This window comes from Galeopterus variegatus, unplaced genomic scaffold (genome assembly GCF_000696425.1).
Source record: "Galeopterus variegatus unplaced genomic scaffold, G_variegatus-3.0.2 Scaffold228, whole genome shotgun sequence".
Lineage (NCBI taxonomy): Eukaryota > Metazoa > Chordata > Mammalia > Dermoptera > Cynocephalidae > Galeopterus > Galeopterus variegatus.
In genome coordinates, this window is record NW_007726339.1 from 573122 (window position 1) to 588732 (window position 15611).

The following is a 15611-nucleotide window of genomic DNA, read 5'->3' on the forward strand; positions in this document are numbered from 1 at the left end:
GTGAGCCGGGTGAGGTGCGGCCGCTGGGCCCCAGGTCTGGAGGGCACTGGGCTGAGCGGGGGCGCCTGGGCCGGCGTCGGGTCACTGATGGGTGGGCCGGGGGCGGACAGTACCGGTTCCCGGTGTTGGGTGCATGCGGAGGCTCTGCGGGTCAGAAGTGGAGGGAGGCGAGCGTATGGGGCGGCAGTGAGTGGGGAGGGGCCGTTTTGCCGGCTTGGGGAAGCCCGCAGGCCCTCTTTCGTCCGGGGGTGGGTGGTCCGTCACTCTGCGTGGGAGGGGTCGGTCACTGGCTTGCTATCAGTTTAACCATTAAGCTTTTAAAGATTTCGTCAACCAGGAGAGGGTGATAGGGGATATTTCTTTGGAGTAAAACAGGTTCTTCACAGTGTTCCCTGCATGAAAAAATTCTCTCCCCATCCTTCCCCCTTGTATTCCTCTATTCAGTCTTGGCTGCCACAGACAGACAGAAAGCTGAAGACTTCTTTCTCACAACTGTAGCGGAAACCTTAGCAGCAGACAGCAACTGCTACAGGTCTGTCAAATAGATGCATTCTATTGGGTTTTTATGGGTCTTGGCTGTTTCCTTTCAGATTGACTTTTAGAAGGTGGTGGTGCCTAACCCACATGACACAAGCGTCCCTTGATGTTTGCGGCTGTGATTCCAAGTCAGGTCAGATTGAAGGGCTGGGACCCATGGCTGAACGGAAAGAATTTATTGTGTAAGTGTGTGCTTACATCGAATCCAGTGGTAAAGGTGACTTGATTGCTGGGACACTTATCCTTCCTGCAGCCTGGCTTCCCCCAGTTCAGCTCAATTTTTATCGACAGAGTTTTTTTTTTTTTAAGGGCTTTTCTACTTGAAAAATAAATGTACAAAACTTTCGGCAACAGCTGGTGTGGCATCGGGAACATTGGCCTGAAGTAATTTCTGACTTCTCCCATTTACTTTTGGACAGTCCACTCACGATTTGTGGGTCTCATGTTTTTCTTTTGAAAATGAGGGAGTGAAAAGAAATTATTTTCCTTCTCCTTTACCTCTCTGATGCTTTTTGAGGTCATTAAAATATACTTTATTTTATTTATTATAAACCATGTGGTGCTGGACTGAAACTGCTTTGCTTGCCTGTTGTTTTCTTGGATTAAGGACTTTCACATAAAAAAAAAAGGGCCGAGCCCGTGGCGCACTTGGGAGAGTGGGGCGCTCCCGCCGCGGTTCGCGGTTCGGATCCTACACTGGCTGAGCGCGGTGCTGCCGGTCTCAAAAAGGACCAAAAAGAAAAAATAATAATAATAATAATAATATGTGGGCTGGCTGGTTAGCTCAGTTTATTAGAGTGTGGTGCCCATAACATCAATGTCTAAGGTTGATCCCTGTATGGACCAGCCACCAAAAAAAGAAAAAGTATACTATTTTCTGTTATGAGAAATTTTAAATATGTAGTCAGTTTGGAGCATCTTGATGAACAGACTAAAATAAAAATTATTCATGATCCCATTGACAGGAGATAATTACTGCTAGCATTTTGGTGCATTTCTTTTAGTGAGTAAATGCGTGTAAGTGTTTAATGCATCTTATGTATTTATATTTCCTTCAAAAAAGCAAAATTGGGAACATGCTGCTTATGTTCCTTAAAGCTGTTGCAATGTATCATTAATATCTTTTTTAACTTGAAATATTTTGTCCCAAGTGGGGAGTGTAAACTTAACTGGAGTTTTTTTTTAACTGGCCCACCATAACTTATCTTTCTTTTGTGTTTATTTTTAGTCTGTTTTGGTAATATCAGTTCTGGGTAAGAGACTGTAGGTTCTGTACTGGGAATATAAACAGGGACACTGGAGGCCTTTGCCCACTCCACCCTCCAGTATTGCAGAGGGGTTGTGTGTGGTCACAGGTTGTGGGATGGACTGCATGGGTCCAGTGGCCCAGATCTGCCACTTCCTGACTTTGTCATAGATGCTGGGCAAGTTGCTGAACCTCTGTGCCTGCCTAATCGCTATTTTTGTACTGGTATGTTAAAAAAAAAAAAAGACCATATGGTTGTATAAAACATCTGGCACATAGTAAATGCAAATAAAAGTTATTTTTTTATTTTCTGCGTTTCCCTGAAATTCCCTTAGAACTTGATGAGTAGAACTGCGGGATGATGATGAAGGTTGTCCATCCCTTCTGAAGATAAATGTGAGAGCTGTCACAAGAGAGCTGCAGTGTTATGCAGGAAACTGCCAAGGTACGAAACAAAAAACAAGAAACCACAACCAATGAAGTGAAAATGGGCCAAATTGTACAGTGAAGGGCTTATTTGCTAAAAGTACATGTGAGAGCCGAATGTATGAGAATAAGTTTAGGGGTAGCTTCTCCCTTAAAGGCAAACTTTCAAAAACATTTGTTTGAATTAGTGAAGTTAGGTGTAGAGTGTGAATTTGTTCTTAGTAACAAATTTAAATATCATCAGAAATATTTTAATACTACACTGATTGCTTATCACATCACTTTCACCTAAAATTCTCAACCCTTTATATGCGCTAAATCTGTGTCATCTCCATGAAGATCTTTCTACTTATAAGTTCTCACTGCAACCTAGTTAAACTTCATCAATTAGTCTTTGACAAGATTATAAAGGAAATTTTAAAATTACATTGTGAATTTGGCTTTCTGTTTATGGGAATGGTTTCACATCAACATTCTTCACAATGTCAAAATTTTTATTATGTGAAATGAAATTAAGTAAAAGCATGATGCAAAGGAAATGACATATTTATTTGTGTGTATATGCATCTGTGTGTGCATGTGATGATTTTTTTTTATCAGAGGTTTTACTTTTTTTAATGGTTTAACTTATTGACTGTTTTTTTAAAAGNTCGGATCCTACACTGGCTGAGCGCGGTGCTGCCGGTCTCAAAAAGGACCAAAAAGAAAAAAAAAAAATAATAATAATAATATGTGGGCTGGCTGGTTAGCTCAGTTTATTAGAGTGTGGTGCCCATAACATCAATGTCTAAGGTTGATCCCTGTATGGACCAGCCACCAAAAAAAGAAAAAGTATACTATTTTCTGTTATGAGAAATTTTAAATATGTAGTCAGTTTGGAGCATCTTGATGAACAGACTAAAATAAAAATTATTCATGATCCCATTGACAGGAGATAATTACTGCTAGCATTTTGGTGCATTTCTTTTAGTGAGTAAATGCGTGTAAGTGTTTAATGCATCTTATGTATTTATATTTCCTTCAAAAAAGCAAAATTGGGAACATGCTGCTTATGTTCCTTAAAGCTGTTGCAATGTATCATTAATATCTTTTTTAACTTGAAATATTTTGTCCCAAGTGGGGAGTTTAAACTTAACTGGAGTTTTTTTTTAACTGGCCCACCATAACTTATCTTTCTTTTGTGTTTATTTTTAGTCTGTTTTGGTAATATCAGTTCTGGGTAAGAGACTGTAGGTTCTGTACTGGGAATATAAACAGGGACACTGGAGGCCTTTGCCCACTCCACCCTCCAGTATTGCAGAGGGGTTGTGTGTGGTCACAGGTTGTGGGATGGACTGCATGGGTCCAGTGGCCCAGATCTGCCACTTCCTGACTTTGTCATAGATGCTGGGCAAGTTGCTGAACCTCTGTGCCTGCCTAATCGCTATTTTTGTACTGGTATGTTAAAAAAAAAAAAAGACCATATGGTTGTATAAAACATCTGGCACATAGTAAATGCAAATAAAAGTTATTTTTTTATTTTCTGCGTTTCCCTGAAATTCCCTTAGAACTTGATGAGTAGAACTGCGGGATGATGATGAAGGTTGTCCATCCCTTCTGAAGATAAATGTGAGAGCTGTCACAAGAGAGCTGCAGTGTTATGCAGGAAACTGCCAAGGTACGAAACGAAAAACAAGAAACCACAACCAATGAAGTGAAAATGGGCCAAATTGTACAGTGAAGGGCTTATTTGCTAAAAGTACATGTGAGAGCCGAATGTATGAGAATAAGTTTAGGGGTAGCTTCTCCCTTAAAGGCAAACTTTCAAAAACATTTGTTTGAATTAGTGAAGTTAGGTGTAGAGTGTGAATTTGTTCTTAGTAACAAATTTAAATATCATCAGAAATATTTTAATACTACACTGATTGCTTATCACATCACTTTCACCTAAAATTCTCAACCCTTTATATGCGCTAAATCTGTGTCATCTCCATGAAGATCTTTCTACTTATAAGTTCTCACTGCAACCTAGTTAAACTTCATCAATTAGTCTTTGACAAGATTATAAAGGAAATTTTAAAATTACATTGTGAATTTGGCTTTCTGTTTATGGGAATGGTTTCACATCAACATTCTTCACAATGTCAAAATTTTTATTATGTGAAATGAAATTAAGTAAAAGCATGATGCAAAGGAAATGACATATTTATTTGTGTGTATATGCATCTGTGTGTGCATGTGATGATCAATGTCAAAATTTTTATTATGTGAAATGAAATTAAGTAAAAGCATGATGCAAAGGAAATGATATATTTATTTGTGTGTATATGCATCTGTGTGTGCATGTGATGATTTTTTTTTATCAGAGGTTTTACTTTTTTTAATGGTTTAACTTATTGACTGTTTTTTTAAAAGTTTTATAGCTTTTGCCTTTTGTATCATACATGGGGAGATCTTTCCCCAACTTATACAAATATTTTCCTGTGTTTTATTCAGGAATTTTTGTGGTTTTCATTATTTTAAATTCTGATTTAGGCAGTCCAAGTGCAGTAGTGTTTACAGTTAATTGATCACAACCAGTTACAGATTTCTTTGTTCCTTCTTCACTCCCACTGCTTCATTTGACTAGCCATAAAAAATAAATGAATAAATAAAAATAAATTCTAATTTATCTGGAAGTAGTTTGTTGTAATGTATAAAATAGATAGCTATCTTTATTTTCTTTCAAATGTTAATCAGTTCTATTAAATAATCCAGTTTTACTCATGGTTTTAAAATGCTGCATTTATTACATGTTAAATTCTTATGTATTTGGACAGTTATGTTTTATTCTTCCGTGTATCTTTTCTGTAGCCAGTGTCAATTGTTCTGTAATATGCGTTATTACATTGGGCCTGTTCACACTCATTATTTTATATTTCCAAAAGTGTCCAGGCTGTTTCTGAACCTTTTCTCTTACAGATGAACATCAGATTTGCTGGTTAAAGAAAAACTTTTTGATTCAAGCCTGCTCAGAAGCAGGGGAAAAAAAGAAGCTTTTTGAGATTATGATTGGAGTTGATTTAAATAATTTGGGGTCAGATTATCTTTACAATGTGAGATCTTCTTATCTCAGAACAAGGTCAAATTATACATTTATGAAATTCTATTTTTATAGTCCTCATTGGTGTTTTTAGTTTGTTTCATATGGATCTTGAATATTTCTTATCAAGTATATTCCTGCATATTTTATGGGTTTTTTTCCTATTATGAGTAGGATTTTTCTACTTTTGCATTGTTTTGTATAAGAAAGCTGTTGATATTATAGAAACAAATTTATTGATCTGGAAAGATGTTCTGGAAAAAACAAAAATTGTTAAATGTGACCATATGTTTCTGTTTTGTTAAAAATATCAGCATAGTTTTCACCATCTCTTAAGAATGGTTACCTGTGGTATGGTGAGATCATAGATAATAGTTACTTCCTTTTTAGCTTGTATACGTTTTAAAATTTTGCCATTATATTTTACATTTGTGATAATTATGGCTAATATTTGTTTAGTGATGACTGTGTGCCAGCTACTGTTCTAAGATGCATATATTATCCCGATTTAGGGTATAAAGGAATCATTTCTTATAAAATTGGGAGGAACCCCACTTTGTGTTTTTGAGTTGTCACTGAACTTTGAATCACAAAAAGGCATGAAAGGGAAGTTTGGTTTTTTATGTGCTGCTTTTTAGTATGATACGGGGGTGAGTCAGGCTGTTCTTTGTGTTTTTGTGGGAATAAGTGATGGCATATGTGCTTGGAAATAAGAGCTAATTCAAGGATTTATGTTGTGCATGTGTATGTACATAAACATACACAAACGACATTATGATTTTTTGTAGTAAATGTCTTGAACATAGCAGGAAAGAGAAATAACATTCCAATTCTGCCGTGTAACAGCTGTGCAATCATGGGCACACTCTACATCAGTCTGCATCTCAGTTTTTTCTCTGTAAAATGGAGATTATGCTAAATGCCTTATAGGGTTGTCTGTAAGGATTAAATTGTAAAATGCTTTGTTTTGTTGTCTTATATATAGAAAGCACTCATATGTTAGCTGTTATCATGAGGCGTCAGTCACTTTCCTTTTAGAATCTCATTTGTTCCTCAGAATCCCACTGGTAGGTCCACTTTGTGTGTGTGTGTGTGTGTGTGTGTGTGCGCGCGCGTGCGTATGACTGGCAATATGGGGATCTGAATCCATGACCTTGGGGTTGTAAGGCTATGCTTTAACCAACTGAGCTAACTGGCCAGCCTAGGGAGTTCCACTTTATCCTCACCGTTTTAGCAAATAGAGAAATAGAGGCTCAGAAGGCAAGGAAGGAGGGGAAAAAAGAAGCAATAATAAGTGTAAGAACCACAGTAAATGTAAGTGTATTGAATTGCTCAGTTAAAAGATTATTGGCTTGGGTTTTTTAAAAAATACAACAAATTTGAGCTCTCAGCTGCTTATAAGAGACAAAACATGATACTGAAATTTTAAATGTAGTTAGATGGAGGATGACATACCCAGCAAATACTAACGGAGTGGTATGTTGCCAACTTCTTCTAAAGTAAAATAGATTTTAAGGCAAAAAGCGTTATTTGGGGTATGGAGTATCATTACATAATGATTAAAGAAATAATTTTCCAGAAATGTACAACCTCTGTGCATCAAACAGCATAGCCTTATCCAAATATCAATAGAATTACAAGGAAAAACTGACCAATCTATAATCATATCAAGATATGTTAACATCCTTCAGAAATTGACAGAATTGGCAGACAAAAATAAGGATATAGAAGATTTTTTTTTTTTTTTTTGGAGACCGGCAGCACCGCGCTCAGCCAGTGAGCGCACTGGCCATCTCTATATAGGATCCGAACCCGCTGCGGGAGTGCTGCTGCGATCCCAAGCGCCGCACTCTCCCGAGAGCGCCATGGGCTCGGCCCAGGATATAGAAGATTTTTTTTTTTTTTTTTGGAGACCGGCAGCACCGCGCTCAGCCAGTGAGCGCACTGGCCATCTCTATATAGGATCCGAACCCGCTGCGGGAGTGCTGCTGCGATCCCAAGCGCCGCACTCTCCTGAGAGCGCCATGGGCTCGGCCCAGGATATAGAAGATTTTAATAGGAAACTAAAACTCAGAAAGATGAAGTTTGTTTTCGCCAAAAGTCACATAGCCAGTGAAGGATAAAAGTTGATTAAAACTCAAATTTAAATCAGATATTAAAACACTACAAAATCATATAAGCTTTGAAAAATTCCATCTGCTAAAAAGGAGTTGTCTTTTTTTCACAGCACCTATTAAAGTGATTTATATTTCATTGTCCACAGTAATTATTGAATGAATCTTAGGATTATTTTATTTATATTTTCTTATCTGTTTGCAGAGACATAAGCTTTTACTGTTCTATTTTACTATATCGTGTTTTTATCCCTGAGAGCCCTGTTTCAGTTATGTAGCAAACACACTCTGACCTTAGATGATCATGAATTCCTAGTTCCTAGCAAGAGAGGAAAAGATCTCAGGCACGATGAGAACATACCAGTTGATGTGCATTTGTCCCTAAGTCCACAGATCCTGGTTCCCCACAAGTAAGCCTTCTCATGTGATATAAGGAAGGAGTTCCTGGAACCAGGAATTCATTCTCATTGTAGAAGACCTAGCCGAGACTTCACTCCAGAGCTTTGGGGCAGAGGCAGAAGAGACACAGTAGAACAGATCTCAGTCTTGCTAATCATCTTGCACTGGCAACGGAAAATGACCACATTACAGGTGAGTTGCTTGTTTATTCCTCATAATTTTTTCAGGGGATTAGAAGAGATGTATAAGTCTTCCATTGAAAAAGAAAAGTATAAATAGTTAAGAAATCAGGGAAAAATATCCTCAGAATAGAAGATCAGGATTGGGCAAAATTGGAGCAGTGATATATTAACTTATAAAACTTTGAAAAGTACTTAAGGTTTGAATATTTATAAGCCATAGAGTCCTACATAATTATTGAATTTGAGCTACAAACTTCGATCTCAAATTTTTAACAGTTGGGCCGGCCTGGTGGCGCACTGCTACAGTGCGCCGCTTAGGAGTGCGGCAGCGCTCCCGCCGAGGGTTCGGATCCCACATACAGACCGGTTCCCGCTCACTGGCTGAGCGAGGGGCGGGCGCAGCACCGAGGGTTGCGATCCCGTTGCCGGTCCCGGTCCGGTACGGGCGCGACACTGAGGGTTGCGATCCATTGCCGGACACACAAAAAGACAAAAAAAAAAAAAAATTTAACAGTTGTAATGAAGAAATACATATGTTTAGATAAATTACATAGTTCAAAGGAAAAAGCAAACTGATTCCTCATAGGAAGAAAATATTTCTTGGTCATTAGGTGTCTGTTTTTTTCCTTGGTGAAGCCTTTAAATAAATGGTATACAGTAGTCCCCCTTATCTGCGTTTTCACTTTCTGTGGTTTCAGTTACCCATAGTCAACTGCAATCTGAAAATATTAAATGGAAAATTCCAGAAATCAACAATTCATAAGTTTTAAATTGTGCACTGTTCTGAGTAGCATGATGAAATCTTGAGCTGTCCTGCTTTGTTCCTTCCAGGACGTGAATCATCCCATATCCACACTGTATATGCTACCTGTCTGTTAAGTCACTTACTAGCCATCTGGGTTATCAGATCAGATTATCAGATTTACTGTTGTGGTATCACAGTGCTGTGTTCAATGTGGCCTCAAAGTGCAAGAGTAGTGATGCTGGTAATTTGGATATTACTTAATAGTGGCCTCAAAGTGCAAGAGGAGTGATGCTGGTAATTTGGATATGTCAAAGAGAAGCCATAAAGTGCTTCCTTTAAATGAAAAGGTGAAAGTTCTCAGTAAGGAAAGAAAAAAAATCATATGCTGAGGTTGCTAAGATCTGAAGTAAGAATGAATCATCCATCATGAAATTGTGAAGAAGGGAAAAGAAATTCATGCTAGTTTTGCTGACGCACCTCAAACTGCAAAAGTTACGGCTACAGTGTGTGATAACTTTTATTACAGTATATTGTTATAATTATTCTATTTTATTACTGTTAATCTTTTAGTGTGTCTAATTTATAAATTAAACTTTATTATAGATATGTATGTATAGGAGAAACATAGTATATATAGAGTTAAGTGTTATCCATGGTTTTGGGCATCCACTGAGAGTCTTGGAATGTATCTCTTGTGCATACAAAGGGGACTACTATAGTGGCTCATGTCCTCAAGAGAAACATCATATAATAAACCCATGGATCTTATGGCTGTTTTTCATAGTATTTCTCAAGAGTATGACCGAAGGGTAGATTGCCAAAGCAGGACCTAGTGACCGTTATTATTTATTCATTTACCTTTTTAAAATGTAAAGTCTAATTCATTCACATGCAGAAAAGTACATAAAAAATAAAAATACAGTTTAATGAATTATTATCAACTGAATATGCATGAACCTACCACTCAGGTCAAGAAATAGAACATTCCCATCCCAAATGAGGGCCCTTCACGTGCCCTCTCCCAGTCACAACCTTTTCTTCCTGACAAAGGTAACCAGGATCCTGACTTTTTTTTTGTAGCTTTTCCTTTCTTTTCTTTATAGTTTTACTCCTAACTTTCAATCCTTAAATGCTATAGTTTGGTTTTGTCTGTTGTGATATATACTCATTTGTGTCTTACTTCTTTAACTTAACATTTTGTTTGTGAGATTTATTGCAATTGCAACCTTCCCCCCAAATTAAGATAGCTTCTTAATGTCACCAAATCTAGTCAGTGTTCAAATTTCAGTGGTTTCGTAAAATTCCTAAGTTGTTTGCAGTCTGAGTCAGAATCCGAATAAAATTCATACAGTGCAATTGGTTGATCAGTCTTGTACATCTCTTAATCTCTTGGCTCTTCCTATTTTTTTCTAGCCAAACAATTTGTTGAAGAAGTTTCCACTGTCTGGATTTTGCTAATTGCATCCCCATGGTGTTAATATGTTCTTTGTCACCTGTATTTGCTATAAATTGGTAGGTTTAGAGTTGTGCTGTCCAGTACGGAAGCCACTGGCCACATAAGACTATTTACATTTTTCTTTTTTTCCTTTTCGTCTTTTTTTCGTGACTGGTAACGGGATCGCAACCCTCGGTGTCGCGCCCGCACCGTGCTCAACCAGTGAGCGGACCGGTCTCTATATGGGATCTGAACCCTCGGTGGGAGCGCCGCCCCCCGCCGCGCTCCCAAGTGCTGCACTCTACCGAGTGTGCCACCGGCCGGCCCAAGACTATTTACATTTAAATTAATTAAAATTAAATCCCTCTATCACACTAGCCATATTTCAAGTGCTCAGTAGCTACAAATTGGACTACAGTGATTTGGATAGCACAGATAAATCATATTTCCATCATCACAGAAAGTTCTGTTGGACAGATCTGATCTAGAGGCTTGATCAGATTCATGTTTGATTTTTTTAGCAAGAATACTTCAGAGGTTGTGTATGTGCTTCTTTCAGGGGGCACGTAATGTCTGCTTATCTCTCTTTTTGTCATGTTAGCAGCTTTTTGTGATCATTCCCTGGATGGATTATTTCATTGGAAGCTTCAGAATGGTGATATACTACTTCTGTCATTTCTTCTGTATTTATTAGCTGCAATCCTGCTTTGTAACATGACAAAATATATCAAGGCACGGGCCGGCCCGGTGGCACACTGCTACAGTGCGCCGCTTGGGAGTGCGGCGGCGCTCCCGCCGAGGGTTCAGATCCCACTTACAGACCGGCCGCTCACTGGCTGAGCGAGGTGCAGGCACAACGCCGAGGGTTACGATCCCGTTGCCGGTCCTGGTCCGGTACGGGCGCGACACTGAGGGTTGCGATCCATTGCTGGTCACGAAAAAAGACAAAAAGGAAAAAAATATATATCAAGGCACAGTTTTTACATTTTCTACCCCAGATCTACAGTTAGCCATTACTACAGTAAATGATACTTAATATTTTTTTAATTAAAAAATTTTTGTTGCCCAACATGGAAATACACTAGATTTTTGCATATGGACTTTATATTCCAGGAACAACTTAATACTCACTTATTAATTCTAGTAGTATTTCTTTAGATTTGATTAGCTTTTCCATATTCACAAAAATATCAGCAATAATATATATATATATTTTTTCCTTTTTGTCTTTTTTTCGTGACTGGTAATGGGATCGCAACCCTCGGTGTCGCGCCCGTACCGCAACCGGCAACGGGATCGCAACCCTTGGTGTCGCGCCCACACCGCGCTCAACCAGTGAGTGGACTGGTCTCTATATGGGATCCGAACCCTTGGCGGGAGCGCCACCGCGCTCCCAAGCGCCGCACTCTACCAAGTGCACCACCAGGCCGGCCCAGCAATAATATTTTTTGACAAAAATAAATTCCATGGAATTCCTGGTTTGCCAGGAGGTTTATAAAAAAATAGACGTTGATTATTTTTCAGTTTTTAGTGTGTTAATTTGTTCTTTTTTCTGTCTGCTTGTGTTTCTTCATACTTTTATATGCCTTCCTTGTGAAGTCTAGGCCTACCTACCTTTTGAAAAAAATTTTTTTTTGGTGGCTGGGCACTACAGAGATCTGAATCCTTGACCTTGATGTTATTAGGCCACGTGCTAACCAACTGAGCTTTTTGAAAATTTTAAATGTGCTTTTTAAAAACTCTGAATTAGATTTTTCTATTATTTGTAGGTCTTGTGATGTGCTTTCTTCTATTTGTAAATCTTGAATTTTATCAGATGTGTTATCTGTATCTGTTGAGGTGGTTACGTATTTTTTTTCCTCTTAAATCTGTTAAAATAGGGAATGTCATTGATTTTTTAAAATGTTAAACCAGGGATGGCTGGTTAGGTCAGTTGGTTAGAGCATGGTGCTAATAATACCAAGGTCTGTGATTTGATCTCTGTACTGGCCAGCCACCAAACAAACAAACAAAAAAGAAATAAAATGTTAGACTGGGTGATTTAAAAAGAAAACAAAATTTATTGCTTACAGTTTTTGAGGCTGAGAAGTCCAAAGTCCATCTGGTGGTGGCAACAGTGACCCAGGGGTCTCACATCGCAAGATGGTGGAAGCAGAGAGAGCAGAGAGAGTAAGACAGACTCTCCTCTTTTTTTAAAGCCCTCAGAACCATGCCCCTGATCACCATTTTTAATGCATTCACTACTGCACAGTCCTACAATCCAATCACCTCTTCAGGGCTCCACCTTTTGATTACCATAATAGGATTTCTGACCCTCTTAACAGTCACAGTGGGGGCTAAGTGTCTAATACATAAAACTTGGGGGACACAATTCAAGCTTCAGGGAGTTTTGGGGAGACATAATTCAATCCACTACATAAACCAACCTTGAATTCCTGGGGTAAACTCCAACTTAGTCTTGGTTTATTTTACTTTTTTTTTTTTAAGATGGTGAGGGGATCTTAACCCTTGGCTTGGTGTTGTCAGCACCATGCTCACCGAAGTGAGCCAACCAGCCATCCATATATAGGATCCGAACCCATGGCCTTGGTGTTCTCAGCACCACACTTTCCCAAGTGAGCCACGGGCTGGCCTTTATTTTCCTTTTTTTTTTTTTTCTCTTTTTTCGTGTCCGGCAACGGATCGCAACCCTCAGTGTCACGCCCGTACCGGACCGGGACCGGCAACGGGATCGCAACCCTCGGTGTCGCGCCCGCACCTCGCTCAGCAAGTGAGCGGGAACCGGTCTGTATGTGGGATCCGAACCCTCGGTGGGAGCGCCGCTGCGCTCCCAGGTGGCGCACTGTAGCAGTGCACCACCGGGCCGGCCCTTATTTTACTTTTTTTATATTCTACAATGTACTTTGATAACATTGTTAAAGATTTTCACATCAATTTTCACGTGCAAGTTGGCCTTTACTTTTCCTTTTTTGTAGTATTCGTATTTGGTTTTGGTATCAAGGTTCTGCTGGTATCAGAAAGTTTGGGAGCATGATCTTCTATTTCCTGTAAGAGTTTGTTAAAATTGGCATTATTCCTACATTAAATGTTTACAGAATTAACTGGTAAAGCCATTTTGTGTGTGTGCGTGAGATTTTAACTCAGGAAGCCAGTGTTTCCAGATGACCCATAACTGATGTTATAAAATCATTAATGTTGGTAAAAGATCTGTTCAAAGAACAAGATAGAACAATGGATTTTAATGTTAACAGTATGAGAAGTTCATTCATAAAGTTGAAGATTCTATACTACAACCCATCTTCTGCCCTTCTTCAACAACTGCCTCACTTCAGTTGCCAGCTGCAAGTTTGGGGCTCCTCAGGTCACCTGCACTTCAAAAGAACTGGCTACAAATTCAGGCCCTCCTAGGTTCAATAATTGACTAGAACAACTCACAGAACTCAGGAAAACACTGTACAGTGTATAGTGAGGTCAGTCTTGTTGGGGATTGTGCCCTTAACCTGTGAAGTCTATAACCTCTGAGTGGTTAACATCAGAATTGAATTGCAGTAATACAGTAGCTCAACACAGTACAGACCTAGAGCAAGACAAGGACGGCCCTTAACCTGTGAAGTCTATAACCTCTGAGTGGTTAACATCAGAATTGAATTGCAGTAATGCAGTAGCTCAACACAGTACAGACCTAGAGCAAGACAAGGACATTCCCTAATACCATTTCTAGTCCACATTATACTGGAGGTCCTAGGCAGTATAATTTTATTATAAAGGATACAAGTCAGCACAAACCAAATGAAGAGCCACGTGGGGTAAAGTCAGGGAGGGTCCTGAACATTGGAGCTTCCATGCACTCTTCCCATGGAGAGACACATGTCACACTCTTGGGATGTTCATGAACCAGGAAGCCAACTGAGACTTGGTGTCCAGGCTTTTGGTTGAGGTTTCATTATATAGGCATGACTAATTGAATCATTGGCCATGTGATTGAAATCCATCTCCAGCCTTCCTCTCCTCCCTGGAGGTTGGGCTGATACCACCTGGCTCAGAGCCACAACCTTCTAGTCACATGGTTAGTCTTTCTGGCATGGCTAGTCCTCATCCTGATATTATCTAGGGGCCTGCCATGAGTCATCTTTTAGCATAAACTCAGAAGAGCCCACCATGAATAACAAAGACACTCCTGTCACTGGAGAAATTCCAAGGCTTTAGAAACTCCATCCTAGGAACCCAGGACAAGTTCTTTATTATACAACATAGCCACTAGCTACATGTGCCATTTAAATTTAAATTAATTAAAATTAAATGAAATTTAAAAGTTACTTGGTCACCTTTGGAATGTTCAGTAGAGACCTATGGGCAGGGCTGCTATGGTACAGAGATATAGAACATTATCAGTTATCACCAAAAAAAATCTATTAGTGCTATTTTGGTTCTCAGGAGATAAGTATCAGTATTTTACCATTAAGTGTGATGCTCTGTGTAGACAATTTGTAGATTAAGATTATCAAATTAAGTTCTCTCCTTTTCCTAGTTTGTTGATAGTGTATATATTTCATCATATGCCTTTTCTGCATCTGTTGAAGTGATCATGGTTTTCCTCCGTTATGGTGTTAATGTGATTAATTATATTGACTTTTGAATGTTAAATGTACCTTGCATTACTGGAGGAAACCTCCTTTGGTTGGGCCATATCATGTTTTTTATATATGACTTGATTTAATTTGCTAACATTTTGTTAGGAATTTTTTTTGGGGGGGGTTGTCACTGGCCAGTACAGGGATCTGAACCCTTGACCTTCGTGTTATAACACTACAATCTAACCACCTGAACTAACTGGCCAGCCCTTTGTTAGGAATTTTGATTCTTTGTTGCAGCAGTTATGTGCCTGTAATTCTCATGGTATGTCCTTGTCAGGTATGGGATTAGGGGGTCTGCTGGGCTTATTAAATGAGTTGAGGAATTTGCACTCTTTCTATATTCTCTGAAAGAATTTGTGTAAGATCATTTTATTCATTTGGAAGAATTTACCAGTGAAGCCATCTAGACCTTGAGTTTCCTTTGAGGGAAGGTTTTAAATTGTGGGGTCAATTTCTTTACCGATTACAAGATTAATTCAGATTTAGTTTCTTTTTGCATCACTTTGGGTACATTGTTTTTCAAGTAATATAGCTATTTTGTCTAAGTTCTCAAATATTATTATCTTTTTGGCCTGGCCAGTTAGCTCAGTTGACTAGAGCATGGTGTTATAACACCGAGGTTAAGGGTTTGGATCTGTGTATTGGCCAGCCCCCCCCCCCCAAATATATATATATATATATAACTTTAAAATACTAAAATATTATAGAAAATAAAATCTGCACCTGGGAAAATACAGAGAGTTCAAACAAAGTCTTTCAATAAATACCTCCCCAAGTTACTGGGTTTTTTTTTTGTTTTTTTTTTTCCTTTTTGTCTCTTTTCGTGACCGGC

General features: G+C 38.8%; 1 protein-coding gene across 4 annotated transcripts in view; it reads left to right on the forward strand.

Moving 5' to 3' along the window:
* Nucleotides 1-2210: 2210 nt before the first annotated feature.
* The window catches only part of ZNF84 (zinc finger protein 84), a 26885-nt gene continuing 13484 nt past the window's right edge, over nucleotides 2211-15611 (forward strand). Inside the window, exons 1-2 of one of the 4 annotated variants that reach the window (XM_008566189.1) lie at nucleotides 2211-2228; nucleotides 7771-7975. In XM_008566189.1, coding sequence (XP_008564411.1) covers nucleotides 7961-7975 — 15 coding nt within the window. In that variant the 5' untranslated portion in view covers nucleotides 2211-2228; nucleotides 7771-7960. Of the gene's footprint in view, nucleotides 2229-3760; nucleotides 3867-7770; nucleotides 7976-15611 lie in introns of those variants that run through there. The other 3 variants (XM_008566191.1, XM_008566188.1, XM_008566190.1) reach the window with 3 other exon arrangements.